Below are 27,765 nucleotides of genomic sequence, written 5' to 3'. Positions count from 1 at the left end.
AAATAACAAAAGGTCAAAGAATCATGGATCTAGAGTTGAGAGGGACTTCCGAGACCCTCCAAGTCAATCCCCTTATTTTTTTTTTTTTGTTTTTGTTTTTGAGGTTTTTTTTTCCCTGAGGCAACTGGGGTTAAGTGACTTGCCCAGGGTCACACAGCTAGGAAGTCTGAGGTCAAATTTGAACTAGGGTCCTTCTTAATTCAGGGCTAATGCTCTATTCAATTCCCTTATTTTAGAGCATAAGTTAAGGGAAACCACAGTTAACCAGAGACCAAATAATTATACCCTTCAATCCAATCCCTCCCCCATATTACACTTTTAGAGAAAAAGGCATATGAAAGAATATCAGGGATTCATTCAGTGAAGCCGCTTAAGAGACAGTTCCCTTTCACTAATATCCTTGCATATTACCACACGTCATTTCTATTCAATAAGGTAGGGTGATATCTTTTGATTCGTGCATAAACCAGACTCAGAATATAAACTTATGGGATACCAACAGATCTCTTTTTTTTTTTTTTTTTAATTTAATAGCCTTTTATTTACAGGTTATATGTATGGGTAACTTTACAGCATTGACAATTGCCAAACCTCTTGTTCCAATTTTTCCCCTTTACCCCGCCCCCTCCCCCAGATGGAAGATAACCAGTAGATGTTAAATATATTAAAATATAAATTAGATAACAATAAGTATACATGACCAAACCGTTATTTTGCTGTACAAAAAGAACCAGACTCTGAAATATTGTACAATTAGCCTGTGAAGGAAATAAAAAATGCAGGTGGGCAAAAATATGGGGACTGGGAATTCACTGTAAGTTCTTAGTCATCTCCCAGAGTTCTTTCGCTGGGTGTAGCTGGTTCAGTTCATTACTGCTCCATTGGAAATGATTTGGTTGATTACATTGCTGAGGATGGCCAGGTCCATCAGAATCGGTCATCAGATAGTATTGTTGTTGAAGTATATAATGATCACTTGGCCCTGCTTGTTTCACTCAGCATCAGTTCATGTAAGTCTCTCCAGGCCTTTCTGAAATCTTCCTGACCAACAGATCTCAAGATGCCTTCTCAATCATCATGAAAAGTGTCAATGAAGTTTAGCAGTTATAAGGCAAGGAAGTGGCAGGAAGCCAGTGGAGTTTATTAAGTAGGTTGGAAGGGGGCTGACACGATCAAAAATTGTGCTTTGGGAAGATCACTTTGTCAGCTGAGTGAGTGGAGGGTGCTTTGGAGTGGAGACTTAAGGCAGGAAGCCCCACCATCGGGCTCTTGCTGCGTCCGAATGGGAGGCTGAGAGGACCTATACCAGAGGGGTGCTGGAGTCAGAGCAGAGAAGGGGGTGTGTTCGAACCTGTTGCAAGGATGGAATGGCAAGCCTTGGCAACATCTTGGACTAAGGCAGATGAGAGACAGAGGGGTGCAGGATAACTCTAGGTTGTGAGCCTGATGGACTGAGAAGACAGTTTTTACAAGGAGAATAAGAAGGCTGGGGGATTTGCAGGGAGAACAGCCGCAGACCCCATCCCCAGCAGCACAGGTATCAGGAAAGAGCAGAAACCGCGTGGTGCATGGGGGCGGAGTCTCTAGCGGAAGGGGCGGATTCCTACTTTGGGGGCTCTCGCTGACCGCTCGTCTGTCTCGCCTGGGGCGGGAGAGGGACGAGCCTCGGTTTCTGGCCGGGCTGTTTAAGAAACGGGACCAGCATGGCCGCCCCCAGAGCCCGGGGCCTGAAGCAGGGCTGGTCGTCCCCCTGAGGGGGTTCCCCGCGTAGCAGGCGCGCCGGGGCAGCCCCCAGCCCAGCCCAGGCCAGGCCCAGCCCCCGCCCCCGGTCTCTTTCTTCCGCGGCGGCGGCGGCGGCGTCACGCGCCGTCATGTTCGCTAAGGCCTTTCGGGTTAAGTCTAACACAGCAGTCAAGGGCTCGGACAGGTGAGAACGGGGGACTTGCGCCCAGGGAGGGGCCCTGGACCCCGAAGGGACCGCGGGAGCCCCGGGCCCCTTGGGGGCGCCTGCTCCGGGGGACCCCCTCTCCTGGGACCGGGAGAGACTCTCGCGCTCAGCCCCCAGGGCTTGTTTCTAGCCGCCGGGCTTTTCAGATCTCCCCTGGTCTGGCAGGGAGTGAGAGGGGCGGGAGGAAACTTTTCTGGGAGCGGCTGCCCACCCGGTGATGCACGTGCCTGGTACCCCGGGGTTCTTCGGGAAGGTGGGCACCCCGGGGTGCAGGCAGTCACGTTCCAGGAGACCACGGAGGGATCATCCTGGCCAGCTACCTCCTTCTGTAGGGAAAGTAGATAAATGTGTTCAGTCATCTAGCACATCTGGAGCTTGAGTATCCAAGAGGCATGGGTGATTCACTGAAAGATGAGCATCCCACCGAGGGGAGTAATGGAAATGGTGGGTATGAGTAGGTTGCAGCATATAACCAAGGAGAAACTGAAGAAAAACACAAAATGTCTGCAGGGGATTATAGGACCGAGAGTAAGGGTGGGAAGTGTAAAGGGCTGAAACTCTTAAAAAGTGCATTTGAATCAGACAACCGAGCTCTTTATTTTTTTTTTTTTTATAACTTTTTATTGACAGAACCCATGCCAGGGTAATTTTTTACACCATTATCCCTTGCACTCACTTCTGTTCCGATTTTTCCCCTCCCTCCCTCCACCTCCTCCCCCAGATGGCAAGCAGTCCTATACATGTTAAATAGGTTACAGTAGATCTTGGGTACAATATATGTGTGCAGAACCGAACAGTTCTCTTATTCCTCAGGGAGAATTGGATTCAGAAGATAGAAATAACCCGGGAGAAAAACAAAAATGAAGCAGTTTACATTCATTTCCTAGTGTTCTTTCTTGGGTGTAGCTGCTTCTGTCCATCCTTGATCAATTGAAACTAAGTTAGATCTTCTCTTTGTTGAAGAAATCCACTTCCATCAGAATACATCCTCATACAGTATCAGACAACTGAGCTCTTAAGACTAATTACCTATTTGATGATGACTCTATTAGCATGTGTTTGGAAAAATGGCCTTTTTCACCATTGGTGCTGGCTCAATGTTTGGGGTTAAGATAATTATAGGCTAGGATTTAGAGGGAGGGGTGAGACAAACCAGACTCACTTGGTGGCAGGTGGAGGAGGAGAAAGGTGGAGATTCTGGACTCCAGAATTCAAAATAGATCTTTGGCTAAGCTCCTGGCAGTTTGCCTGCTTTACTTATCCTCACTCTGGCTGATACTGAGGCCTCCAAGGAGCGAGACCAGACTTAACAGGCTAGGAAAAAGTTAAGGAAGGGCAGGTGGCCAGCCAGAGGGATCTGCTGAAAGGTATGCTGTTGGTTGGGCCCCCTGTGATAAGTTTATGAGAAGACATGGAAGAGAGGAACTCAGAAAAGCAGGCACAACTGAGTTGCAATTCGTTTTTTGTTTTTGTTGAGGTTTTTTGGAAGGAGCTCCCAAATAGATGACATCACAGGTCAATTTTAGCGTCTGAGAACAACTAATAAGTTCATGTTTATATAGATTCTCAATCGATCAAATAATGAAGTCCACTAAGTAGTTCACTGGATAAAGCATTGAGCCTGATGCCAAGAAATGTATTTATATCTAGCCTTAGACATTTATTAGCTTTGTCATTTGTCACCCTGGGTAAATCATATAGACTCCATCTGTTTTAGTTTCCTCAACTGTACAATGGGGATAAAAATAGGACCTATCTCTCACAAGATTGTTCTGAAGAGCAAATAAGATACTGTAAAGCTTAGCACACTGCTGGGCAGATAGTAGGGTACTTAGGGTTAGGATTAACCCTAACCCTAAATGCCTATTTATTAAGGGACTTTTGCTAGGCATTGTGATAGGTGCTAGTCTCCAGGAATTTTTAGTTTGTCAGGTCAATCAATTGACTTGTGCTTTTATTGTTCCTTTTTGAAATGAAGAATGAACAATTTTTTAAATGCCTACTGCTTCTAGATGTAACACTTGGTGGTACAAAAACAAAATTGACAAGCCTCTGTCTTCAAGAGACTTACATTGTATCAAGATAGAGATGACATGTAACGTAAACATACATAGGAACATACAAAATAGAAACAATATGATTTTGAGGGAAGATACTAGCAGCTGCTTCTATGACAAAAGGCCTCATGATAGAGAAAGTGGTACTTGATCTTAGCCTTTGAAGGAAACGTGGATTCTGAAAGTGGGAGATGAGTGATTCATTACAGGTAGTATAGACGTGGGAATCGTGGGAGTTAGAGTGCCAAGTATGCGAAATAGCCAGAAGGTTAGTTTGTCTGAATTTTGTGTGGAAGAGAATAAGGTGCTCCAAAGGCAGGGTTGGTTATGGTGGTGCCAGGTAAATACAGCCAGAGTTTCCAAATTGATGTTCTCATACATAGGGCTGACCAGATCATTCTCCAACTCCAGAAGCTTCAAAGATTTCCCATTGCCATCAGGTTAAAATGAGAACTCCAATTTGGCATTGAAAGTCCTTCCCAATTTGGCAGCAGCCTGTCTTTTTTAGCTGTTTCCATCTTCCCTTCATTCACTCTACTCCAACTGAACTGGTCTCTTTCATGTTTCTCTTCACTCATTTTCTTGTGGTTTTTCTCTGCCCATGCTTTTGAATTCTCCATTCTTCAAATATCTTCTTTTCTCACCTCTGCCTCTTATAATCTCTCCAGCTCTTTTCAAGACTCATTTTAAGTGCCATCTTCAAAAGGCTTTTTCTGATTTTCCCAGTTATTGGACCCTTCCTTCCAAAACAACTCATGTTTCTAATTTGTGATCATGGTATAGCTTCCCTGGAGACTTTTATGTTCCTAAAGGGCAGAAACTGTCTCATTTTTGTATTTGTATCTTTTGGGTCTGGCACAACACTTGGTAAGCAATAAATGTTTAAAGAAATTGTTGATTGACTGGTTGAGTACAGTATAATAGTGGTGAGGGGAAAACAGCAGTCTTTGGGGGAGGCAATAACAAAAGGCTCATGTAAGGGGTATTACTTGAGCTGGGCTCAGAAGAAAGGTAGGAATTCTGAGATGTGAAGGTTAGGATACGGTACAGTCCAGCCTTGAATGACAACCTGTAGAAAGGTTCAGAGATGGAAGTTTGAGTTTTGTGTGAAAGGCCAGGAGACAAAAAGGCCAGTTTAGCTAGACTGTAGAGTATGTGATGGAGAGGTTATGGATAAAACCTAGAAAGGAATGGCAGCACCAGGTTGAAAAAGGCTTTAAAGGCCCTTTTTATTTGTATTTCTACCTAGAGACAATATGGAGCCACTGAAGTTTCTTGGTTGGGGCATGATATGGGAAGACTTGGGTTTTGGGGGAATATCATTTTTGTAGCTTTTTGGAGATGGATTGGAGAGGGGAAGAGAGAGGAGACAGTGAGGCTAATTAGGAGGCTATTGTAATATTTAAGTGATGAGGTCCTGAATTGGGATGATGGCTATGTGATCGGAGAGAAGAGAAGGAGAATCAATAAGGCAGGACAACTAATTGATTCTGTGAGAAAGAGAAGATGACACTGAAGTTTTCAACTTGGGTTACTGAAAATATGGTGGTTTTTTAACAGAAATAAGTAAGTTAGGGAGAGGATGAGCTGTCCTTGGAGTCAAGGGCAGGGGTAGATAAGTAGGGAATGAAGTTCATGTGGGGTTAAGTAGTGACAAAAGCTATAGTAAGCACCTATGGCTGCCAAAGCAGTTTTATGAAGGATCACTTTGGGATCAGTGCTATCTTGTTACATACTCTATGGTACTACTATCTTATGCTGGTGATTTGAATCACTGAATCACAAATACCAAAGAGAAATAGGTACATGGGGTATGGGGCCTGGGCTGAGTAATCTTTTCATTTTAGTTTGGAAAGTCAGATGGCACAGTAAATAGAGCACTAGAACTGCAATTGGGAAAAACAGGATTCAAATTCAATCTGAGACACTTATTGGCTATATGAACCTAAATGAGTTTAACCTCTATCTATATTAATTTTTTCATCTGTAAGATGGGAATAATATGACACCTATCTCTCAGAGTTGTTATAAGGATTAAATAAGATAATATTTGTAAAGTTTGTAAACTTTAAAACATTATATAAATGCCAGCTATTGCTGTTATCAGTATCTTTGATGTATGCCTTGTGACTTTTTGTAACTCATTAAGCCTATTTTCCTCACCAAAAATAAAATGATAAACCATTCCTTCCCACTTCTGTTCTCCAGGAAACTGTATGGGGACAGTTTAGAAAGAACAAGGAATCCTAAGCATTTTGCTCTGAGACAGTGTGGTAAATGGAATTAGATTTGTATCTTGAGCCAGGAGAACTGGGTTCAAGGGCTGAAATGGCCATTTATTGATCAAGTGCCCTGAGACAAATAACTTTAATGCTCAACTTTCAGTTCCTTGTCTGTAAAATGAGGGTAAGAATCCCTAGCATTTTTCCTCTTTTCCTCCCAGGCTTGTTGTGTTGGTAAGCCTTGAAATGCTACTACAGAGGCAGCAGTTCCTTGAGATTTCATTTAATATTTTTGAAAGTATGAGTCATTTCCAAACTATATTCCTTTTGTCAGAGGGAGACTGCTTTGCATTTACCCCTCTAATAATGATGTGCTTTTTTAAGGAGGAAGCTTCGGACTGATGTGGCTGCTGCTTTCCCTGCCTTTGGATCAGAGCAGCTCTCTGAGCTGGTGCCTGGGAAGGAGGAGCTCAACGCTGTAAAGCTCTATGCTCACAAAGGAGATGCTGTCACTGTGTATGTGAATGGTAGCAACCCCATTTTGTTTGAGCTCAGGGGGACTCTGTATCCCACAGGTATGCAAATGAGCCAGGAGTTCATCCTGACACTTATTTCTCTTTCCCATTTCTCTCTCCCTCATTCTTCTTCTCCTTCCAAAACCAAATGAAAATTTAAAAAATAGCCAGTTGCCCATCTTTAGTCTTTTCCAAACTTCTGGTTTCCTTATACTAGAATGAGAATCCTCATGACCAGGAGGACATCAAGAATAGGAAAGGAGAGAAGAGGAATAGTATGAAAGGAGATGGAAGGAAATAGAGCAGAAGGAAAGTTCTAAAGTGAAGGAGAAAAAGCTATTAATGGGATTACTGTACAAAAAGCTGGGATCCTGAGAATGGTAGGATTTTGTGAAGTATGTCATAATGTTCTTGTAAGTGGGGAAGGAATCTATCCTTAGTTATTTTTTGTTCAGTTAATATTCATTAGGTGCCAACTCTGTGCAAGGCACTGTGCTATAGACAGACAAAACCATAACAGTTTCAGCCCTCAAAGGAGCTTACATTCTATTGGAAAGGAAGGCGATATATTTATACAAATAAGGGAATATAACTTGAGGAGAGAGAGGGGGCTAACAACTATGCGCATCAGAACAGTTCCCAGAGATGGTGGAATCTTGAAGGAAGATAACAGTTCTGAAAGACAGATATCAGGAGGTTGTATATTATAGGCATGGGGACTTTTGTGAATGAAAAGATATGAGAAATGGAATGTAAAATTTTGGAAATAACTAAAAATCTGATTTGACTGAAATATGAAGTGAATGGAAGAGAGTGATGTGGAATAAAGCTAGTAATTTAGAGTAAGACTATAGGAAGCCTCAACTGTCAGGCTGAGAATAATGAGATGTTTTTAATGATGTGGTCAGACATGCGCCTTAGGAAGGCTAGTTAAGCAACTATGTGGAAAATTGATTGAACGGAAGAAAATGTCAGCAAGAAAGCCAATTAGGAAGATGTTGCAGTCTCCCAGGTCAGAGCTCATGGAAACCTGAGCTAGGGTAGAGCTATTTTGAGGTTTGAAAAGGAAACAGGTGTGTGAGAGATGTTGTGAAGGTGGAATCCATAAGACTCAGCACCTGATTATGTGGAATAAGGAATAGGATGATCCCAATCATTACCTGGGTGACTAGGAGAATAATGGTTCCTTTAATGGTGTAGATAAAGAGTTCTTTGGACATATTGGATATAAGATGCTAATGGAACATCTAAGAGATGTCTAGCAAGTTGTTGCCAATATAGCTTTGAAGTCAGGAAACCTATTGGAGATAATTATATAGCCTCTTCTTCCTCAGAGATTGGAGTGAAAGATGAAGATGGATGAAATTGTAAGCTCTTGAGGTGTGGTTGGGGAGATGAGGTAGTTCAGAACAGTCTGAATTTTTTCAGTAAAGTAGGAAACGAAGAGCTATGTGTTCATTTGTTAAGGGTAGGTTTGGAAGTGCCATACTTGAATAGGATTAGGAAATACTATAACGTTTGGAACAGAGAACAGGGGAAAGAAGCAATCAAAGAATGTAAATATTACCTTGAGGATCTGGTTGAAATTAAATTATTTGAATTTGTAGTAAATCTATTTGGCATGGTTGTGTGATTTCCGTTGTTGTTAAGCATCCTGGCATGATGTACAGTAATATCATGAGAAAAAGATTCAAAAGAATTGAGCCTAATTAAAATACTGGGTCCCAGAAAAGAGAAAGAGGTAAAAAGAGTGTTATTGAAATCTAATTAACTATTGATATTAGATAAAAAAATTAAGGGAAGTACATTGAGTACATAGAAAATACATTTATGATAGATGAGATGCCACCTGCCCCCTTAGCAATATATTTCATAATTGGACTCTGAGCCAAGAGCCTTTCCTAAGTGATTCTTAACACTGTGGTTTATTAGCTCTTTTAGAAGCCCAACTGACTGTGGTAATAGGATGTGCAGGGAAAGTGGGGAAAGCTGGAACAACTTTTGCCCTTTGCAATCCCCATCCTTAGCCTAGTGTCTGGGACATAGTGAGAGGTTCATAACTGCTTATTGCCTATGTTCTGTACATAAAAGTATAACATCTAATCTGGCTTTCATAGGAGCCTGTCCAATGAGCATATGGGACATATCCTATGAAAAAATTAACATTATGAGACAGAGCCATTAGTGTCAAATAAAACAGTATAGATAATAATAAGGGTGAGACCTGGGCTAGTTCATTACCTAAAATGGACCTTGGTTTTTTCATTTGCAAAATGTTCGTCATTTACCTGATAATAGGAAATGCAAGATTTCATTACTGTGGGCTTCTTTTTGGACAGTGTACACCTTATGGTCTTACCCTAATCTTCTGCCGGCCTTCACAACATGGCCTCCTGTGCTGGAGAAGCTGGTTGGGGGAGCAGGTAAGGAAGTGTTGATCTATCCATTTGGGCTAAAATAAAATGTTTAAGATGAAGTGCAACAGGAGTCTAGATTTGTTCATTAGGATGATTGAAAAGAACCGACAAATATGTATCTGGGGTTTATAAAACAGGTCACAGTGCAGTAACACAATCCATCTAGAAGTCCTGATGCTTTGCCCTCTTGCCAATCTCATTCGTTATAATGATACAACTGATAACTTGTGCCCTCAAGAAGAGAATTCTAATGCTGTTTTTAATTTTTTTCACTTTTTAATGTCCCTGTTACTCTTGGTTTGAAAAACCAAGCATAAATCTTACATAGCATTAAACTGGTGATATTTAGGATGTCTCTTTTCCTTAGCTTCAATAACCTCAGATTCATTCTTCCCTTTTGGAAGAGGACTCGATAGATCCTTCCTCAAACAAAAATATTATCCTCTCCAAGCTGTGTGGCAGGGCCTGGGAGGGAGTATCTCTGTTTTCTCTCACTTAGGTAATGAGATCGCATCAAGTAGAAAACTTTGGACAGAAATGTTTTCTCTGTTTTTGTATTGTAGATTTGATGCTTCCTGGGCTCACGGTGCCACCTGGTGGTCTGCCTCAGGTACAGCAGGGTGACCTCTGTGCCATCACTTTGGTTGGGAATAGGTACTGTACCAACCTGTATCATCTTTTGGGGGATAAAGAGAGACAAGAAGGGAAAATCAGAGGAAGAGACAATTTTATGAGGGGGAAGGAAAGGACATAAAAACTTGTGAGGTAAATAAGTGCAGAAATGAGAAGATAGTTTAAATACATTTAATTGAGTCCTCCCTGGGATCAGAGAGATCTGGTCACTTAAGTGGCTATAATTTGTGTCTCAGACACACACACACATACACACACACACACAGAAAGAATATGAGTCTATGTAAGTTGTGGGGGAAGGAGCAGAAAAGGAAAGAAAAAGTTTAAGGAAGATTTAATTTCAGGTGTTAATGGTTCTCCACCTAACCTGCTGGTCTTGGAGCCTCCTAAAATCAAGCATTTTACTTAGAGTAGCCTTGAAAATATTTACTTTTCTGTTTGTCCAGAGTTGATTTTGGGTGAATAGAAAAGAATGGTCGATTTATTCATATTTTCCCTCATATCACAGTCAAGGTGAAGGATGACTAGGAAAATAAGGGTGACAAGGTCAATTTAGCTTTTTGAAAATTTGTTAATAAAATTACATTATATCAAGTTATAATTCAATTGGGTTCTGAATCTGATGAGGATCACTGTTTTTTAGAACTTAAGCAGCTAGATGTTTTGTTCTGGATTTTGTACATAGTAAGAACCATAACTCATAGTGTGGGTAGAATCTTTAATTCTTGTTGAAACTTTTTTAGAATTCAAGTACTGGAAGCATTGGCTTTTAACTTTCTTCATAGGATTTATATAGCCCTTTAACTTCTTCACTATTCTCTTTTCCATTTCCCCTCCTTGCCCACCCAGCTAGTGGCCATTCATAAGGTCACTGTCATCAGTTCTTTATTACTTGTGCTAATGAAAGGAAGCAGAGAGAAAAGAGAAGGGAAACACAACAATTCAACATGGCAAACTCTCCATTTTTATATTTGAATTTTGCAAGATGTAGTTGAATAGACATGTTTGTATCAGATAGTTTAGGAATTTATAGCCTTTCGCAATATCTAGGCTATCCTATAATATCCTATGTATATCTATATATTTATAAAATATCCTATATATCCAATATAAAGAAATGGAAAAGCTTTAGAGCTTCTCCATTTAACTCTTGCATGACAGATTTTTTTCCCCCTGCTTTTTCATTTACCTTGAAGATGAGTAGTAAAACCTTTGAGACTAGTTCAGAGGATTGGTATAAAGATTTTGTGATTTTACAACTCATTCTTTTCTTCTAAGTGTGAAAAATAATTTTTTTTGTTTTGTTTAAAAGGGAAATACCAATATTCTTGCTTTTCAGCCCTTGTTATGTAAAATAATGGTAATGATAAAATAGTTAACATTTGTGTAGTACTTAACTATGTGCCAGGCACTGTGATAATCAATTTACAAATATTATCTCATTTAATTCTCATAACTCTGGGAGTAGTTGTTATTACCCTCACTTTATAACTGAGGAACCTGTGGCAAACAGGTTTCGGTGACTTGTCTGTGCTTACAGAGCTGCTAAGTATATGAGGTCAGACTAGGGCTAAATTTAGATAATGATAATATCCACAGAGATGTCATTTAATTATAGAGGGTGAAATACTATTGGAAACAAATTCTTATGAAAAAGAATTACCTGAAGGTAATTGAAAAATTTAGTTTTGTTTTAAATGTAGTAGATTGTAATAGATGTAGAAGTATATTTGTTGCCATGGAGGGGAGAAGGGGAAATGATTTAATGTTTTCTCCTTGAAAGGATCAATCCTCTTCTGATCCTGTTTTATCTTTCCTTAGGGCTCCTGTTGCAGTTGGAGTAGCCATTATGTCTACAGCTGAGATGCTGGCCTCTGGACTGAAGGGGAGAGGTTTTACAGTGCTCCATACTTACCTTGACCACTTGTGGTAAGTACAGTGTCTCTCCAGTTCCTCACTGAAATGGGCCAGAATAGAGAAAGCCAAAGACTGTACCAAACAGTATCAGTACAATCTGTAGCAGCTATTATGGTGTAGCTTCAGAGTAGATATTCTTTTAGATCTTCTAACACTGTTCTCTCCCTCTCTCTTTTCTTTTTGCTGAGACAATTGGGCTTAAGTGACTTGCCCAGGGTCACACAGTTAGGAAGTGCTTAGTGTCTGAGGCCAGATTTGAACTCAGGTCCTCCTGAGGCTGGTGCTCTATCCACTGTACCACCTGTTCTCTTTTGATCTGTTTGTAACTATGTTTGTGGTGCTCATCGCGTTCAGCACGGTCCCAGCACACATTTTAGACTTCTTGGCTGGGGCTCCCATGGCCACTAGCTCTGCTCAGCTTTGGCTTCCTAGTCTTGGGGACAATGATGAGAATTGGCAGATTTCTTTTTCACCCCTAGACTTGCCTTGGAATTATTTGTGGACATTTTGGTCTGTTCTCATGAGCATTCCCAAATCTTTGTGCTGTGAAAATGTAATCAATTTTCCTAAGGCTTGCTCTATCAGCCAATTCTCCCATTGGCTAATATTGGCTTTCATCTCTTACTTTTGATAGCTGATGTTTTGTGATTTACACATGAACTTTCAGGTTTGTCATGGCATGATCACAGTTAGTTATGAAAACATACAAAGTAACCTCAACTTTTGACTTCATGGTAAAAGGAAAATTCCTCAGCAAAAAAGATGCTGCCTTTTCTTTTTGGGTTCCCTGTCTTCAGAGTGTTCTGAAACCTTCAGGGACAAGCTTTCATTGGCACTTTGGCCATACATCCTAATGTTACATGGAGAATCCCAGAGCGTTAATAGGCTCTTAGTAGTTAACTTCATTTAGCTCCCTTATTTCACAGAGGAGAAAACTGAGGCCCAAATATGTGAGTGACAAAGTCTCACAGCTAAGGCATGACAGAGGTAGGACCAATTCCATGTCTTTTCCCCCCATAGCTGATGCTTCTTGGTCCATATTGAATAATGGAAAAGAACATAGCTCATGGAAGTAGAACGTTGCATATGGTGTCAGATTTTCTTGATATGTTGATTTGTTTTCCTGAATTTTTATTTCCCTTTTCTTTAAAAAAAAAAAAAAAAAAATCTTAGTTACAAGTGATTCTAAGGGCAACTCTGGGCAAATGTGGAAACAAACAAAAATCAATAATTTTTTTTAAAGATATGGATACTTTATGGATAATTGTACTGTGAATTGACAATCTTATTTGGTATATTGAGATATATCTTTAATACTCTTTTTTGAGTTTTTATTTCTACTTTAAATTTTGGCTTTTCTTTGACTGCTTTGGGTTTAACCATTTTCATCCATAAGAAACCTGTGCATGTTATTATCATACATTTGGGTTAGAGACAAGGCAAGAATTATTCTTTTCTCATTTTAGAGAAGACAGATTTAAGATATAGATATTTTGTAGCTAAGAATTAAAGACAGAGTTGGGATGAAAGTCTAGTCCCTCTGCTTTCTTGTCTGATTTGTGCTCTCAGTTTCCCTCCCTCTTAGCTCTTGGTATTCCCTGAATTGTCCTCTTGTTCTCTCTAGTCAGTACCAAAACTCTGCTCTGAACTTCTCATGTGACCTTCTTCCAGGCAATTTGGGGACAAATCATCTCCACCCTCCATTGCCCCACTGGACCAGGATCCTTCCAAGTGTGTAGGGAACCCCAAAGAGGAGGGGCCAGTTCAGGTAGATTCTATTCTTCAGGACAACCTGGAACACCTCACCCTGCAAGGAGATGAGGAGAGCAGAGTGGCTCGCCCAACATCCTCATCAGAGGCTGCGGAGGAGCTGGGGGAAACAGAGATGGACCAGGACTCAACTGATACCAAGACTTTGCAAGGTACTTCCTGCCTAAGGAGAAGTGAGTCTGGGATTTCCTCCCTTCCATTTCTGTGACTGCTCTTCTTTGGTCTGCTTTTTATACATAGAGGGAGAAAATGCGCCTTGTTTTGAGGTGGGAAATAAGTTCAGTCTCCATAGTTCTGACTCCTCTCATATTCTGAATGCTTTTTCCAGCTTCATCCATCTTTCCCCAGCTTCCTGCCCACCCATTTAAGTCAATGGAAGCCAAAGTTGAAATATTGTCCTCAGAGTTTGGAGAGATTGTAGTTTAAATTCATTATGATGTCTTTCATTCATTTACTTTTCTTTCAAAAGGGATCATTTCCCAGAGAGCTATGGACACTTCATTGTCTGGATTCCCTTCACAGGCCTGAGGGGGAAGCCTTTTGTCCACCCCCTCTAGTAGAACCCTTAGTGACAGACACCATATGCTTTTGTCTTTTTCTCCCAGAGCAAATGGATGAGCTGCTGTTGAGATGTTTCTTCCATGCGCTGAAGTGCCGGGTAACAAAGGCTGACCTCCCTTTACTCACCAGCACTTTCCTGGGTAGCCACATGTTTTCCTGCTGGTATGGAGAGGATCAGACTGGGATGGAAGACCAAAGGGTTGGGCTGTTACCATCGCTTATCTGGCATCTCTTGCTCTGATTGGAGAAAGAGGGTGGAGAAATGTTAGGAAAAGATATAGAGTGGGTGGCCCATTGACCCAAACAGTTAACTGGATTCCAAGTCCTAACAAGTTACTTTTCCTTGTCAGAGCAAATGAAGAAATTATATAGAAAACTCAGGCTGAAATTTTCCCTGAGTGAATTTCATATGTGAATAGTGAAGATCTCACAACTACTAGAACTACTTTTGTTTTCGGGTAGAGGGTATTTCCCCAGATTGACAGAGGAGAAAATCCTATGCAGAAAATCTGCTCTCATTAGACTGAAGGAAGAGTTATGCTATTTTTAAAATCTTCCATGGGGCTTTGCACATAGTAGGGACTTAATGTATTTGTTGAATTGAAATACAGCCATCATTAACCTTTTCTTCAGGAGCTCCTATTTTCAAGGGCTTGTACTTTTGCTTTCACAGCTAAAAGTGATGCCCTCCAGAGAGCCTTGATGGGCTGCTCGGGAAGAAAGAGGTCAAATAAGTGTCCCAAAGTCTGTGACTCTGCAGTGGGCCCTTACAAAAATCTGACAAGTGACGTGATTTTGAGACCAAACCCCCTTAGGAGTCTCGCCTTGGTTTTTACTGAGTTCTTGTGTATCTGCTTTTGCTACTTGTAGTTCTCCTCAAGGTCCCATTTAAATGCCTGGGCTTGGGGGTGTATGTTGAAGACTTAAGAGATTTAAGCCAGAATTCCTCTGGATTAGGGATAGTGACAAGGGTCAGTTTTTTGGTCTAGTAGCAATCCATAGCAAAAACCTAAGTAACAAGGGCCCCAGGACTGGGAAGCTTTGAGAGCATCCTCAAGTTCTCAGAAGCGCTTTGAAACTATTTCACTTTGTCTCCTTTCCCACCTTTCCTAAGAATGGGTTGGAGAACAGGGAAGAAAAGTCCCTACACCCAGCATCGTTACTCCGTGCTCAAGCCTCCATCACTATTGCTTTCTCTTCTTAACACGCATTTCTGCTGTCTCTAGCCCTGAAGGCCAACAGTTGGACATAAAGAAGTCAAGCTATAAGAAGGCAAGTGAGGCTCTTGGCCCTGCTGTCGGGGAAGGGGACAAGCAGAATTAACACAAGTGGCGTCTCGGGAGTGGTGATCTGGTGGCCCGGCCACCCTCAGAACTCTCAGGCATGAGGAGATGACACCTTTCTGGGCCTGGCGGGGAGGGATAGACGCTGTCTCACTTTCCTTTACATCTCTTGTAGGTTCTGTAAGGCTCAACTTGTGCAGAGCCTCCTCCTCCCCTACGTCACTACCACATATATGCCGCTTCTAGGCAGGAGCCTCTCAGTTCCCAGTTTAAAAAGGGGAGGGACTGTTCTCAAACATGTTGGTTCCACTTCCCCTCTCCCCAGCTTAGCACAGTGTTTTGCATGTAGTAAGTCCTCAATAGAGGTTTGTTGAATGAATGAATGAGGGTCTTGGGTTTGCCCCATGGCCACTAACCTTCTCTCCCTCAGCTCTCCAAATTTCTGCACCACATGGTGAAGGAAGAGATTGTGCAGGTGAAGGAGTTGAGCAAAGGTGTAGAGAGCATTGTGGCTGTGAACTGGAAACACCCCAGGTGAGAGCTGAGGGCCCATGGGTACCAGGAAGGGCTCAGTCTGCCTGGGATGGGAATAGCTGTACACCAGTGTAGTCGACTCTTTCTTACCTTTTCCTCCTGATGGGTTTCAGCATTACATCTTTCGTTGTGCCTGAGTCCTCCCCAGCTGCCCAGAGTGTCCAAGAGGATACCAAGGAAAAGCCTTATCGTGCACCGGATATCAGATCCCTTTATTGTATCCCAGCCAATATGACTTCTCTCTTCCAGGCGTCTGGCCACAAGTGAGTTGTATAGAACATCTGCAAACCAGTTCTGTCTGCTTGATGTTCTCTCTTGTCTAGTCTAACCCAAGTTGCCTCTCAGGTCACCTCAGGTTTCTGTTGTGCCCAGCACATCCATCCCTTCCCTTGGCTTTCTAGTATCCAAGTCTAGCTCTAAACCTCTCTCCCCCAGCAAGTTTTACTGAGTCTAATGGAAAGAGGGAAAATGAAAGAGTAGGGTTTTTCCTGTTCAACCCATAGTCAGTTAGCATGTTCCCTTTCAACCTCACCAGGAAGGAAATAGAGGAAGAGAGATGGGAAGAGAACCCTATCAGAAAGAAGACTTTGGCTTGGTTTTATGTGGCTCTTATTGCAGTTGAGTCCGCCTTCTTGTAATCCCTTTTTCTCCCAGGAAGGGGAACACCCTCTCAGGCAATGAAGTCCGTGAGATCATTATTGACTATGCAAAGAAAAACAACTTGGTTGATGCAAACAACAAAAAGTAAGTAAAAAGCATGTGGCAGTTTTTTGCCCTAAAAACCAGACTGCTCTGGGATGTGTGTGTGTGTGTGTGTGTGTGTGTGTGTGTGTGTGTTCATAGATGAGTTAGAGAATGCTAAAATTGGAATGGCCCAACTCAAGCAAGGGGAGTCTTTAGGGAGAGTTTGGATGACCACTTGTATGTCCATGTATCCTTCTGAGAGTCTTCCAATTGAGAGTCTGGAAGGCTGACCCCAGAGACACGACATGAAGAGGTTTGTCCTACCTGCCTCGCCAGGTGGTTGTTGGGAGAAAATGTGTGGCACTGAGTAGGAGTAACTCATTCACCGTGATCACCCAACTAATTGGTGACAGAGCCAAGCCTGGAACTCTCAATGCTGTGATCTTTCTGTTCAAACATGATCCATGTTCTACTTCCAAGGATTCTGACATGATTTCTTACCTCCTTGCTTGATATATGATCTTATTCTCAATCAACTGTGAGTTTTAGAAGGTGTCCCTTAGGCAAGAAAGGACACATCTAAATGTCACCTTTCCCCTTCCTTTTAGTCTTGTGAAGCTCGATCCCATCTTGTGTGACTGCATCTTGGAAAAAGATGAACAATACACAATATTAATGCTTCCATGGGATAAACTCATTGAAAGGTAATAGAAGTTCATATGATGTCAACTATAAAATGGGGATAATAATAGTATCTATTTCACAGGATGGATGTGAGGATCAAATGAGATAAATTTGTTTTAAAAAGTTTTTAGCACAATGTCTGCTCATAGTAGGTGCTATATAAATGCTTATTCACTCCCTCTTTCATTAATTTTCCTTAACTTCTCTCTGCCTTTTCTTTCCCTTCCTTGAATCATCTAATTGTACCTCCTTTCCAGTGGCCAATTCTACTTTTAAGGAGTGCTTCTCTTCAGTAATATTTTTGGCATCTTTTTTCCATTTGACCAATTCTGTTTTTTAAGAAATTCTTCTATTCAATGGATTTTTGTGCCTGTTTTATCTTTTGGACTATTCTGTCTTTTAAAGTCTCTTTTTTATTTTTTTATTTTTTTTTATTCCAAAATTTACCAAATTGCTGACTCTTTTTTCATGATTTTCTTGCATCACTCAAATTTCTTTTCTCAATGTTTCTCCTACTTCTCTTATTTGATTTTTAAAATTCTTTTTTTTAACACTTCCAGAAATTTGGAGAAGAACCTGAGGTCAATCCATATTTTTCTTTTAGCTTTTCATGTAGCTACTTTGGCTTTGTTGTCTTCTTTTGTGTTTGTGTCGTGATTTTCCCTGTCATAACTTTATATTAAAGTTTGGCTCTGCTCCCAGAGTTAAGAAGCCACTGCCCAAGTTTCATGTTTTTTGTACAGCTGTTTTCAGAGCTAATTCTGGGGATCCATAAGTTTTTAGTTCCTCTAAATTGTATGATCTAAGGAGAGGTGCGGTCACTGCTCTCTGGTCTGTACTTAGTTCTGTGAGTAACTTCAAGCTTTCTTTACTGCCCTGGAACTATTATTAGCATCCCCATTCTCCTATAGCCACACATTCTAAGTATGCTAATGCTTCGCCTTGCTCTGGGACTATTACCCAGAATTGAGTGTGGGTCTTACCCCCAGTGCCAACAAAGGGACACCTGTATTCTTCTGGCCAGTTGCCGAACTCCCTTACTGTCTGTGGGCTGAGAACTCTGGAAGCAGCCATTGCTGATTCAGGTGCTTCCAAGAGCTGCTGCTGGCTTCACAGGGCACAGCTTGTACTGGGCTACACTCCTGTCTCACTCCAGTAATACACACTTTTCCAGCTAACCCCATAAGTTATCTTGGGCTGAAAAATTGCTTCACCCCTTCCTTTTGCTGGATCTGCTATTCAGTAATTCATTTTAAGGCATGAGGGGAATTCAGTGAGTCCCTGCCTTTACTCCACTATCATGGTTCTGCCACATTATATAGTTTTTAAAAGAATCATTTATTAAGGATCTACTGTATGCAGGGCATTGTCTTAACTGCTGAGGGGAAGAAAACTTTACAGAAGATATGATCCCATGGAGTTTATAGCTTGGTATAAAGGGGTAAGATATAAGAGAGTGTACATGGTGTTATATATTAAACTCATACGGTGTAAAATAAATGCATGATTTAAAATTTTTTCAATAGTATTTTAGTTTTCCACATACATGTAAAGATAGTTTTCAACATTCATTTTTGTAAGACTTTGTGTTCCAAATTGTTTTTCCTCCCTTACCTCTCCAATCCCCAAGATGACAAGTAATCTAATATAGGTTAAATATGTGCAATCTTTTTAAATGTATTTCCATATTTGTCATATTGTACAAGAAAAAACAGATCAAAAGGGAAAAAACCATGAGAAAGAAAACAAACCAACAAGCAAAAAAAAAAGGTAAAAATACTATATTTCAATACTTATTCAGTCTCCATAGTTTTCTCTTTGGATGTGGATGACATTTTTCATTTCAAGTCTATTGGAATTGACTTCAATTACTACATTGTTGAGAAGACCCAAGTCCATCACAGTTGATCATCAGATAATCTTGTTGTTAATGTGTACAGTGCTCTCTTGGTTCTGCTCATCTTTCCAGCCTTTTCTGAAATCAGCCTACTCATCATTTCTTATAGAACAATAATATTCCATTATATTCATATGTCATAATTTATTCAGCCATCCCCTAATTGATGGGCATCCACTCAATTTCCAGTTCCTTGCCATTACAAAAAGGTCTGTTTCAAACACATCAATATATGCATGATTTGAAGGATCAAATATAGAACTGCATGGGACTTAAGAGTTCATTAAGTCCAACTTTATTTTACATGAGAATAAATTGAAATCAAGAGAGTGACTTGCCCAAAATTACATAGGTGATAAATAGCAGAGCCTAATGTAATATAATAAGTTAGACTTTCCAGAATGTATAGAAATTCTATTGAAGAACTGGAGGCAAGGAAATTCTAGGCATAGGAACAGTGGGAACAAAGGCATGAAGTTATGAGCCCTACAGGACAGGTTTGGGGGACAGGATACAGAGTGTAGAGTGTATAGAAGGGAGTCTGTGAGAGAAAATTGGAGAGAGGGGAGTGGCATTTGAATGTATAGGATCTTTACTTCCCAGCCCAGTAGTTTAGACAATCATATAATTGCGCATAAAGAAATCTTGATATGCAAATTTATATTTTAAAAAAGATAAGATCCATTCCTCAATTGATAAATGATCAAAAGATATGAACTATGCCCAAGGGACTATAAAGTCATGCATATCCTTTGACTTAACAATAAAAGAATTGGAAATTAAAGAAATAGCCATCAATTGGGAAATAGCTGAATAAATTGTGGTATGTGGTTGTGATGGAATATTATTGTTCTTTCTGAAATGTTGAACAGGATGCTCTCAGAAAAACCTGAAAAGTCCTCAAGCAAACTGAGCTCAAGCAAAGTGAAATGTATTGTGTACAAAGTAATAGCAATGCTGTGGGATGATCAGCTGTAAATGACTTTGCTATTCTCAGCAATACAGTAATCCAGGACTACTTTAAAGTACTTATGATTAAAAAAAAAATGCTGCCTGTACTCAGAGAAAGAACTGATTGTGGCTTAATGCAGATTGAAGCATACTCTTTATATTTTTACTTTTTTTTTTTTCTTGAGGGTTTTTGGAGAGATCTAAATTTTCTTTCACATAACTTAAGAAAATGTTTTGCATAACTTCACATGTGCCTTTTTAAAAGGAATGGAAGTAGGGAAGAAGAGAGAGAATCTGGAACTCAAAGTTTCAAAAACATGTAAAAAGGGGTTTTTTTTTACATATAATTGGGGATAATAAAAATATTAAATATTAAAAAAAAAAAAGAAAGAAAAGCATGACATTATGAGACCCAGAAGTGATTCTGGCATTATTATAAAAGGTAGCTGGGAAGTAGAGTAGAGACAGGGAGACCTGCTAGGAAGCCATTGAAATGGTCTAATGGGTGCTAAGTTGTATAGTCTTCCATAATGGTGACAGTAACAACTGAAACAAACACTATAGACATAGAAGCAATAGGTGGTAAACTGTGGGCCCACACACATATATATATATATAGGGAGCTCAGAATGAGGAATAGGTTTAGGAAAAACACAATAAGCCCTATATAGGGTTGAATTTAAGATTTCTGTGGGACCTGCAGGTAGGGGTGCTATATCAACAGTTGGAGAAAGGGAAGTGGAGCTTAGAAAATACATCAAGAGTAGAAAGATATATTTGGGAGTTAACTTTCTAGAGATGATAGTTGAGATCTCAAGAGGTGACTATGGTTGTTAAGGAGAAGGTTGAGATTCTTCACAGATAAGGAGCTTGAGAGGGGATTCGTAGGAACTATAGGAAGAAAGGTCAAGGTCTCTTACTGCATCTGGGGCCATCTCCAGTTGCCCTGATCTGTATCTGGGCCCTGGATCCATATGGCTCTGGAAGAGAAAGTGAAGCAAGTGACCTTGTACAGCCTTCCCCCAAAGTCAACACACTTGCATGTCATGGCATCTCTTTCCTGATGTCATGGTCCTCTTAGAGAATGAAGGATAAACCAAAATAGGAGGACCGCCAGAAAAAAGCAGGAGATCCAAATATGATAGTGAGATCAAGGATGAGCAAAAGGGTTTGGTGATAAGATTCTTGGTGACCTTGAAGAAATCAATTTCTGTTTCTTGCTCCCATCTTCCCCCTGCAATGTCACATTGAGTTGTTGACCTTTTAAAGAGTCTTCATCTTTAGGGCATTTCTAGTTTGAAACACCCTTAAGGAAGGAAGAACCAGAGAAAAATTAACATAAATAATGATTAATGGATTAAAAGACAGGACTCTAGTGAGGCAGAAAGGCATAGAGGAAATAGAACTGAGGAGAAGCTGCTAAAACTATTTGAAGACAGATTCCCTCTCTTTGTCCACAGGATATTTCCAGGGCACTAGATCACTGACGAGATCAAGAATTCCAGGCCATTATTGCTCACTCTTGTGACAGAAAGTAGAACTTCTCCATTTTTTTCTTTCTCTACCCAGCAGGGGTTGGTACCTGACTTAGACACTGGAGGGAATAGAATGTCTTGGAAGTACCTGTGGGGCTCCCTGGCTGTAAGACTCCCCTTTTATTGACCCCTCTATTTTAGGTGCCTGGAGAGATTGAAACCTGCTTATGAAGTGACCTTTTATGGCCAAGAGCCTATTGTGAAGAAAGGAAAAATCTGTCCAATTGAAATCACCTTAGCACACAGAACGTACAATAAAAAGGTAAAAAAGAAAAAAATACTCCATGGAGTCTCCAACTTGGTAGGGCCATATAGTTCTCCATTTACCTAAGAAGGAATCCTTTATGTAATATTTCAACTTTTGTGTGAATACTACCATTGATGATTACCTACTCAGGTTGTCTGTTCCCGCATTCAACTATTTTAATTATTATCCAAATTCTAAATCTGTTTCTCTCCAACTTCAATTTTAGGGGTAGGCAGACCAAGTCTAGTCCCTCTACTATATGACAGTCCTTCAGATCTTTGAAGATAGCAATCATTTTGTCCCTATCTTAGTCATCTTAGTGTTCTTTATAGAGGATTTTGGGGAGGACACAGGCAAGAATCATACTGAATCAGACAGTGTAGAGCAGTTGGTATCTGGGCTGGCAAAGAGAGGATTCCTTCTTTGTGATCTGAGATTGCCTCTCTAGTTAAAAATCTCATTCTCAGGAAGGTTTTCCTTAAATAACTAAAATCTGCTCAGCATACTTTCTTCTTATAAACCAATCATTAGACTCATCAAGGTAGTTTTAGTTTCTCTGTTCAGGTCCTTAAGGTCATTGCCTGCTATGTATGCTTATATGATGGCTCTGGTGCCGTACCGAAGGAAACATCACCACCACTCTCCATGAGTTTATACCCCTGCAAACAGATTAGATACTTGGCTTGAAAAGTTAAACTAAAAATAAATACAAACCAAAAAACCATACTTGGAGCCATGTTGGCAGATTGTAACCTCCAACTTGTGGTTTTTTTTTTTTTTTTTTACACTGTCTTAGGCCCTACTTAATTGATACACCGGCCTTTTGGTAATCCTAAAGTTTTGGCTAAACTATCTTATTAGGGTGTGTATATGTGTGTGTGCGCTTTGAACATCTGTCTCCTGAATGCAGAAATACTTTTCCATCTTTTCTCATTATGTATGAGACATCCTGTTTTCGTAACCATGGTGGATCTTTTAAAATGCTTTTGCTCAACTCATTCTGATGCGGGGCACACCCTTATTTGTAAAGCAAGAAAACAATGAAAATGGGGGGGGGGGGGAGTGTGTGGATTGGGTGGCTTCTGGTTAGGGTTTTCTTGTTTTGGAGACAGTTGTAAAGTAGACAAATCCTCCTCCCCAACATAGGAAGGAGGGTGGAGCAGAGTCAATTCAGGAGAGCTAGAGAGTATGAATCTGTGTATGTTCTGCTTTCTCTTCTCATCTGGTCCTGACTTTCTCATCTACAGGTGACTTTAATCCAGAACCTGGAGGTTTTTGGTCTTGACCCATATTCTGTGGCTTCCATTCTCCAGCAACGGTGTCAGGCCAGTGCTACCATCACCCCTGTCCCTGGGAGTAAAGATGCCATTCAGGTCCAAATCCAAGGGAATCAGATCAATCATCTAAGTCGGCTCTTGCTTGGTGAGCATCTTTCCCTTAGCTAAGTTTTAAGTTGTCTGAGAGTATGAGGCAGTGTCAATCAGTCATCTAGGACTAAGCACCTATTTTGAATAAACCCCAGTTTCAGAGGCTATGAGAGAAGAGAGGGGAAGAAATAAAAGATACCCTCAGGGAGTTTACATTCTATTTGGAGTGACTGAACAGACATGAAAATGACTAAAAAAAAAAAAAGCTTGGAAAGTGTTATCCTCCAGGAGCATTTGGTATAGTACAAATTGAGTCCTAAAGTATTAAGGGCTTGCTGTAGACAAGGGAGCCGTCAATCATGGGTAGCTTCCCACAGAGAGAGTGAGGGTGTGGCACAGAAGAGACCATGTTGAGTCTTGGTACCCGAATATGCAAACAAGGAACACCCTGCAGAGCTGGGTCTCTGGAAGCTTAGCTGAGCAGGATCAGAGATGGGTCTGGGTAAGGAATCATTGAGCATTGAGATGCTGAAGTGGGGAAGGGGAGAGGGGATGAGTGGCGGAAAGCCTTGGATGTTGCTAGGCTGAGAAATTTGTCTGCCTTTTTTACATTGTAGAAGAATATGACATCCCTCGAAAATATATCCACGGTTTGGAAAAGGCCCCTAAAGCTGGCAAGAAGAAGTGATAATTCTAGTGTCAAATTCCACATTTCTTGGAAATCTAAATCTCTGAGCTGGTAATTTACGTGACATTTCTGAGAGGATGAAATGTAATTTCTTTACCAAAATAAATTTTTATTCTTAAGCTCCTTATTCCTCCATATATATTTTTTTAAATCTTATTTTTATCACTATCTTTTTGTTTTTACATCACCCTCATTTCCAAACATATCACTCCCCTCTCCTATAACCAGTGATTCATCCCATAGAGGGGATAAATACTGGACCTGTTATTTCACTGGCAAAGGGAACTCCCAGGTAAGGAAACTTCCCTAAGCCCCATCTTCATAATCCTTCCAAAGAAAATACACAAGTATTGCTGAACTTTAATAAAGTATATTTTAAATTCACAGAAGAAAAGAGGCTGGAATGAGGCAGCATTCATCTCCTTCTCCTCTGTCCTGCTCCAGGGCAGGCTGCCCCTGCTTAAACCTAGGAAGGATGAATCCTGCCACTTGTGAAAGTTCTCCACCGAAGGTTTGACAGGCTGCCTACGTGCTGAAAGACTCCTGTGGGTATTTAAAATGTCTGTAGTGGAGGGGACAAGACTCAGTTTTCTGCCTTCATAAATTGCACCAGAAAGACTTAGAGGAGCCATGAAGACAACACGGACAAACTAACACTTGTTGTTAAGAAGGGCTTTGTGGCCACAACTCTATATCTGCCTAGTCACTAATAGCATTTGGTTCTAACAGTTTGGTTCCACTGGATAATAGCATATAATGGATGCTTACTTGAGCTTCTTGTCTGTGCAATTATATCTATCCCTCACTGGGTGTTATTTGCGCTTCTGGTTGTTCCCTATTGGCACATTATGGTGCTTTTCTGGGACGGTGCAAGACCAGTACTTTTCAGTTTAACCAACATCTATTTGTTACCTGGCCGTGTGACCTTGTTCCACCTCTCAGAAATTCTGAGGCCATTGAATCCAGCCTATGCGTGAGGAAGACTATCCTTTGAAGATCTGCGTCTCCAGGCAGTCCATCCCATGTTGGGACAGCTCTGATTGGCAGGAGCTCTTTCCTGACATCAAACCTCAGTCAAACTTGGGAGAGATTCTCGTGGGTTTTCCAGTTGTGTGATGAGAGTTACAGATATGTCAGTGCCTCTGGACCCTCCGCTATCTTATCCCAGACAAACACCTAACCTGTTCACTTGGGAGCTTGAAGAGAGGCAGAGCATAGAAGGGTCAAAATGAATGGATGAAAACTCTTGCTCTGCATTTCAGGAGCAGGGTGGCTTCCCAGCACCTCCTTTCACTTGAGAATTTTCTACACGGACTTCATGACAGTTCTTTATTACTCAAAGATCAGGAAGATGACATTAAGCACAATTAGCACAAGATGTGAGATGGAAAGAACCTTCCCCCCACAGTTAGTGAGTCCAACCGATAACCAGATGTTGGGACATCTGAAGCTTGTTGAACATGTATCCCTCCCTATACAACAGGAGTAATGTACTGACCCTCCCCCAGGAGGAGGATGTTGCTGCTGACTCACTTTCAGGGCCTGTATATGATGGTGTGTTAATTCAGTTGACCTCTGGAATATGGACCCCTAACTTTGAACTTATTAATGAGCACCTTGCCCTATTGAACTGAATTTAGGCTGAAGATCAGGAGATCCCTGCCAATTCTATAATGCTTTAAGGTTTGCCAAGAGATTTCATGCATGTCTTATTTCAGTTTTTCATACAATATCCCATGAGGTAAGTGCTTCAAGTGGCGTTATGCAGATGGGGAAACTGAGACTCAGGTCAAGTGACTTACCTTTGGTCACAAGTAGTACAGAGTCAGAGGCAGAATTTGCGCTACTACTTTTCTACCTAACATCATCTCCCTACCTTTTTTGTTCAGTAATCTTCTAGAACAGGGCTGGGGAACTTTTTTCTGCCAAGGACCATTTGGATATTTATGGCATCACTCATGGACCATAGAGAATTTAAAACTTGAGCAGTAGAAGATGGTTGTAGCTTTTAATTCATCACTCCCCAAATTAAAGGTTTTAGACTTGAAAATGATATAGGCATGGCATTTTATTAATCAGCACTCAAGAATAGGACATAATACATTCTAATCAAAGTATCTTTACTACTAAACTTGTAAAAGACTCATTGTTTAAGTGAAGCTAGAAGGCAGCAAGGATAGGTCCTTACTAGGTTGGACATAAGGCCTCCAAGCTGAGCTAATTTTAAGCCTTTTAAGACAATGGTTGCTCTACCAGTTTTTAAAGATCTTTTTTACTTTTCCTGACCTAATATTTAATCATATTTAGCTTTTTGAAATGCTTACTCTTGTGTAATTGAAAATCATCCCCTGCTTTACCTTAAACAGTTTTATTTTTTTCATTTTGCTCGGTGGAGCCAAATCAACAAATGTTTATTAAGCACCTCCTGTGCCAGGCACTGTCCTAAGTAAGCACTGGGGATAGATATAAAGAAAGATAAAAAATAATTGCTGCTTTTCAGGAATTCACAGTGTACTGGGGAAGAAAGCATGTGAACAACCCAATACAAAAATAATAATAATAATAAAGATAGGTTCAGGATAAATGGCAAGTAATTCCAGAGGAAAGGACTTAGAAAACTTTCTTGCATGCATTGGATCTTAGCTGAGACTTGAAAGGAAGCCAGAAGAACCAGCAGTCAGCTGGAAGAGAATGTTCCAGGTGCAGGGAGATAGCCCACGAAAATATCCAGACTTGAAAGATGGGGAGTTACATGAAAGGAATAGAAAGAAGATCAATGTTAGTGGGTTGAAGAACATGAGGAGTTTGAGATTATTAGGAGTTGAACATGATACACTATATACAGGCAGAGAGGCTAGGGTTGGATAAATACATCTGGGAATCTTTTGTGTAGAGATAATTGTTGAATCCAAATGATTCAACATGAAAACTGGTGAGATCACCAAGTGACATAGTATTGGGGAAAAGGGAGACACCCACTTTTTGAGAGTGTCCTGGTTGAAGATCGAGCAAAGACAACCGAGAAGAATAAGATAAGAGAACCAACAGCAGTATCATGAAAACCTGCAAAGAAAAGAGCATTGAGGGAAAGGGTGATTGACAAGGTCAAAGATAGCAGAAAGACGAACAAGGATGAAAATGGAGGAAAAAACTATCAGATTTGGCAATTAAAAGATCACTAGTAATGGGAGAGAGCAGTTTGTTTAATGATTACGTCTGAAGCCAGACTTTAAACAATGAAGTGAGAGGAAAGGAAGGAAAGAAAACAATTGTTGGTGGTCTTTTCAAATTTAGCTACCAAAGGGGGGAGTTAATAGGATGAAAACTTTTGGCAGACAGACGTGAGAGTCTTTTGTGGTTATTAAAGACATTGGCAGTTTGTAGACATCAGAGAAGCAGCTAGTAATTAGGCCGAGACTAAAGATAAGGGGGGGAGGAGGTGAACAGGAGAGTTGGTAGAGAAGCCGGGATGTGGTAGAGTCACTTGTGCATGCAGAGCGGGTGGCCTTGCCAGGGAGAATGGCTACTTCAGGTGAAACAGGTACAGAGAGAGAGAAAGTGGAAGGCATCTGCAAATGGCCTCAATTTTTTTTTCTTAGCAAAACATGGGGTAAGATTCTGATCTGAAAGGGTAGGAGTAGGGGGATCCATGGGAGGTTTGAGAAGGGATGAAAAAGTTTGTAAGATTGTGAATTGAAGAGGGATATTTAAACTATTGCTTTGCTGCATTGAGATTATGTCATACATTTATGGTGGACCTCGTCAGCAAAGCTTTGTTTTTTTCACTAGCTCTGTTCAGTAGCCCAAGAATAAGAGGGAAGGTAGTAAAAGTAATCACAGGCTCAGGCTTGGTGG

General features: G+C 40.7%; 1 protein-coding gene across 2 annotated transcripts; it reads left to right on the top strand.

Annotated features, from left to right (window-relative positions):
- The first annotated feature begins 1,606 nt into the window (after positions 1 to 1,606).
- On the top strand, positions 1,607 to 24,037 carry EIF2D (eukaryotic translation initiation factor 2D). Of its 2 annotated transcripts, XM_003767628.4 has the most exons (15): positions 1,608 to 1,927; positions 6,612 to 6,802; positions 9,082 to 9,165; positions 9,723 to 9,813; positions 11,614 to 11,721; positions 13,381 to 13,631; positions 14,085 to 14,202; positions 15,267 to 15,312; positions 15,754 to 15,857; positions 15,971 to 16,120; positions 16,512 to 16,601; positions 17,150 to 17,245; positions 21,750 to 21,870; positions 23,103 to 23,277; positions 23,840 to 24,037. In XM_003767628.4, exons 1-15 carry the CDS (start codon positions 1,872 to 1,874, stop codon positions 23,908 to 23,910), a joined length of 1,752 nt encoding a protein of 583 aa, XP_003767676.1. In that variant the 5' UTR covers positions 1,608 to 1,871; the 3' UTR covers positions 23,911 to 24,037. The 2 variants fall into 2 exon arrangements, with proteins under 2 accessions (XP_031793118.1, XP_003767676.1); XM_031937258.1 differs by lacking the exon at positions 17,150 to 17,245 and having other exon boundaries at positions 1,607 to 1,927.
- Positions 24,038 to 27,765: the final 3,728 nt, after the last annotated feature.

Source organism: Sarcophilus harrisii, chromosome 4 (genome assembly GCF_902635505.1).
Source record: "Sarcophilus harrisii chromosome 4, mSarHar1.11, whole genome shotgun sequence".
Classification (NCBI taxonomy): domain Eukaryota; kingdom Metazoa; phylum Chordata; class Mammalia; order Dasyuromorphia; family Dasyuridae; genus Sarcophilus; species Sarcophilus harrisii.
Note: the sequence above shows the minus strand (reverse complement) of the source record. Positions and strands in the feature narration are given on the sequence as shown.

Coding starts and splice junctions, on each gene's coding strand:
- EIF2D (XM_003767628.4), top strand. CDS start 1,872: ATGTTCGCTAAGGCCTTTCGGGTTAAGTCTAACACAGCAGTCAAGGGC. Junction 1,928..6,611: donor GCAGTCAAGGGCTCGGACAG/GTGAGAACGGGG, acceptor TGCTTTTTTAAG/GAGGAAGCTTCGGACTGATG. Junction 23,278..23,839: donor TCTAAGTCGGCTCTTGCTTG/GTGAGCATCTTT, acceptor TTTACATTGTAG/AAGAATATGACATCCCTCGA.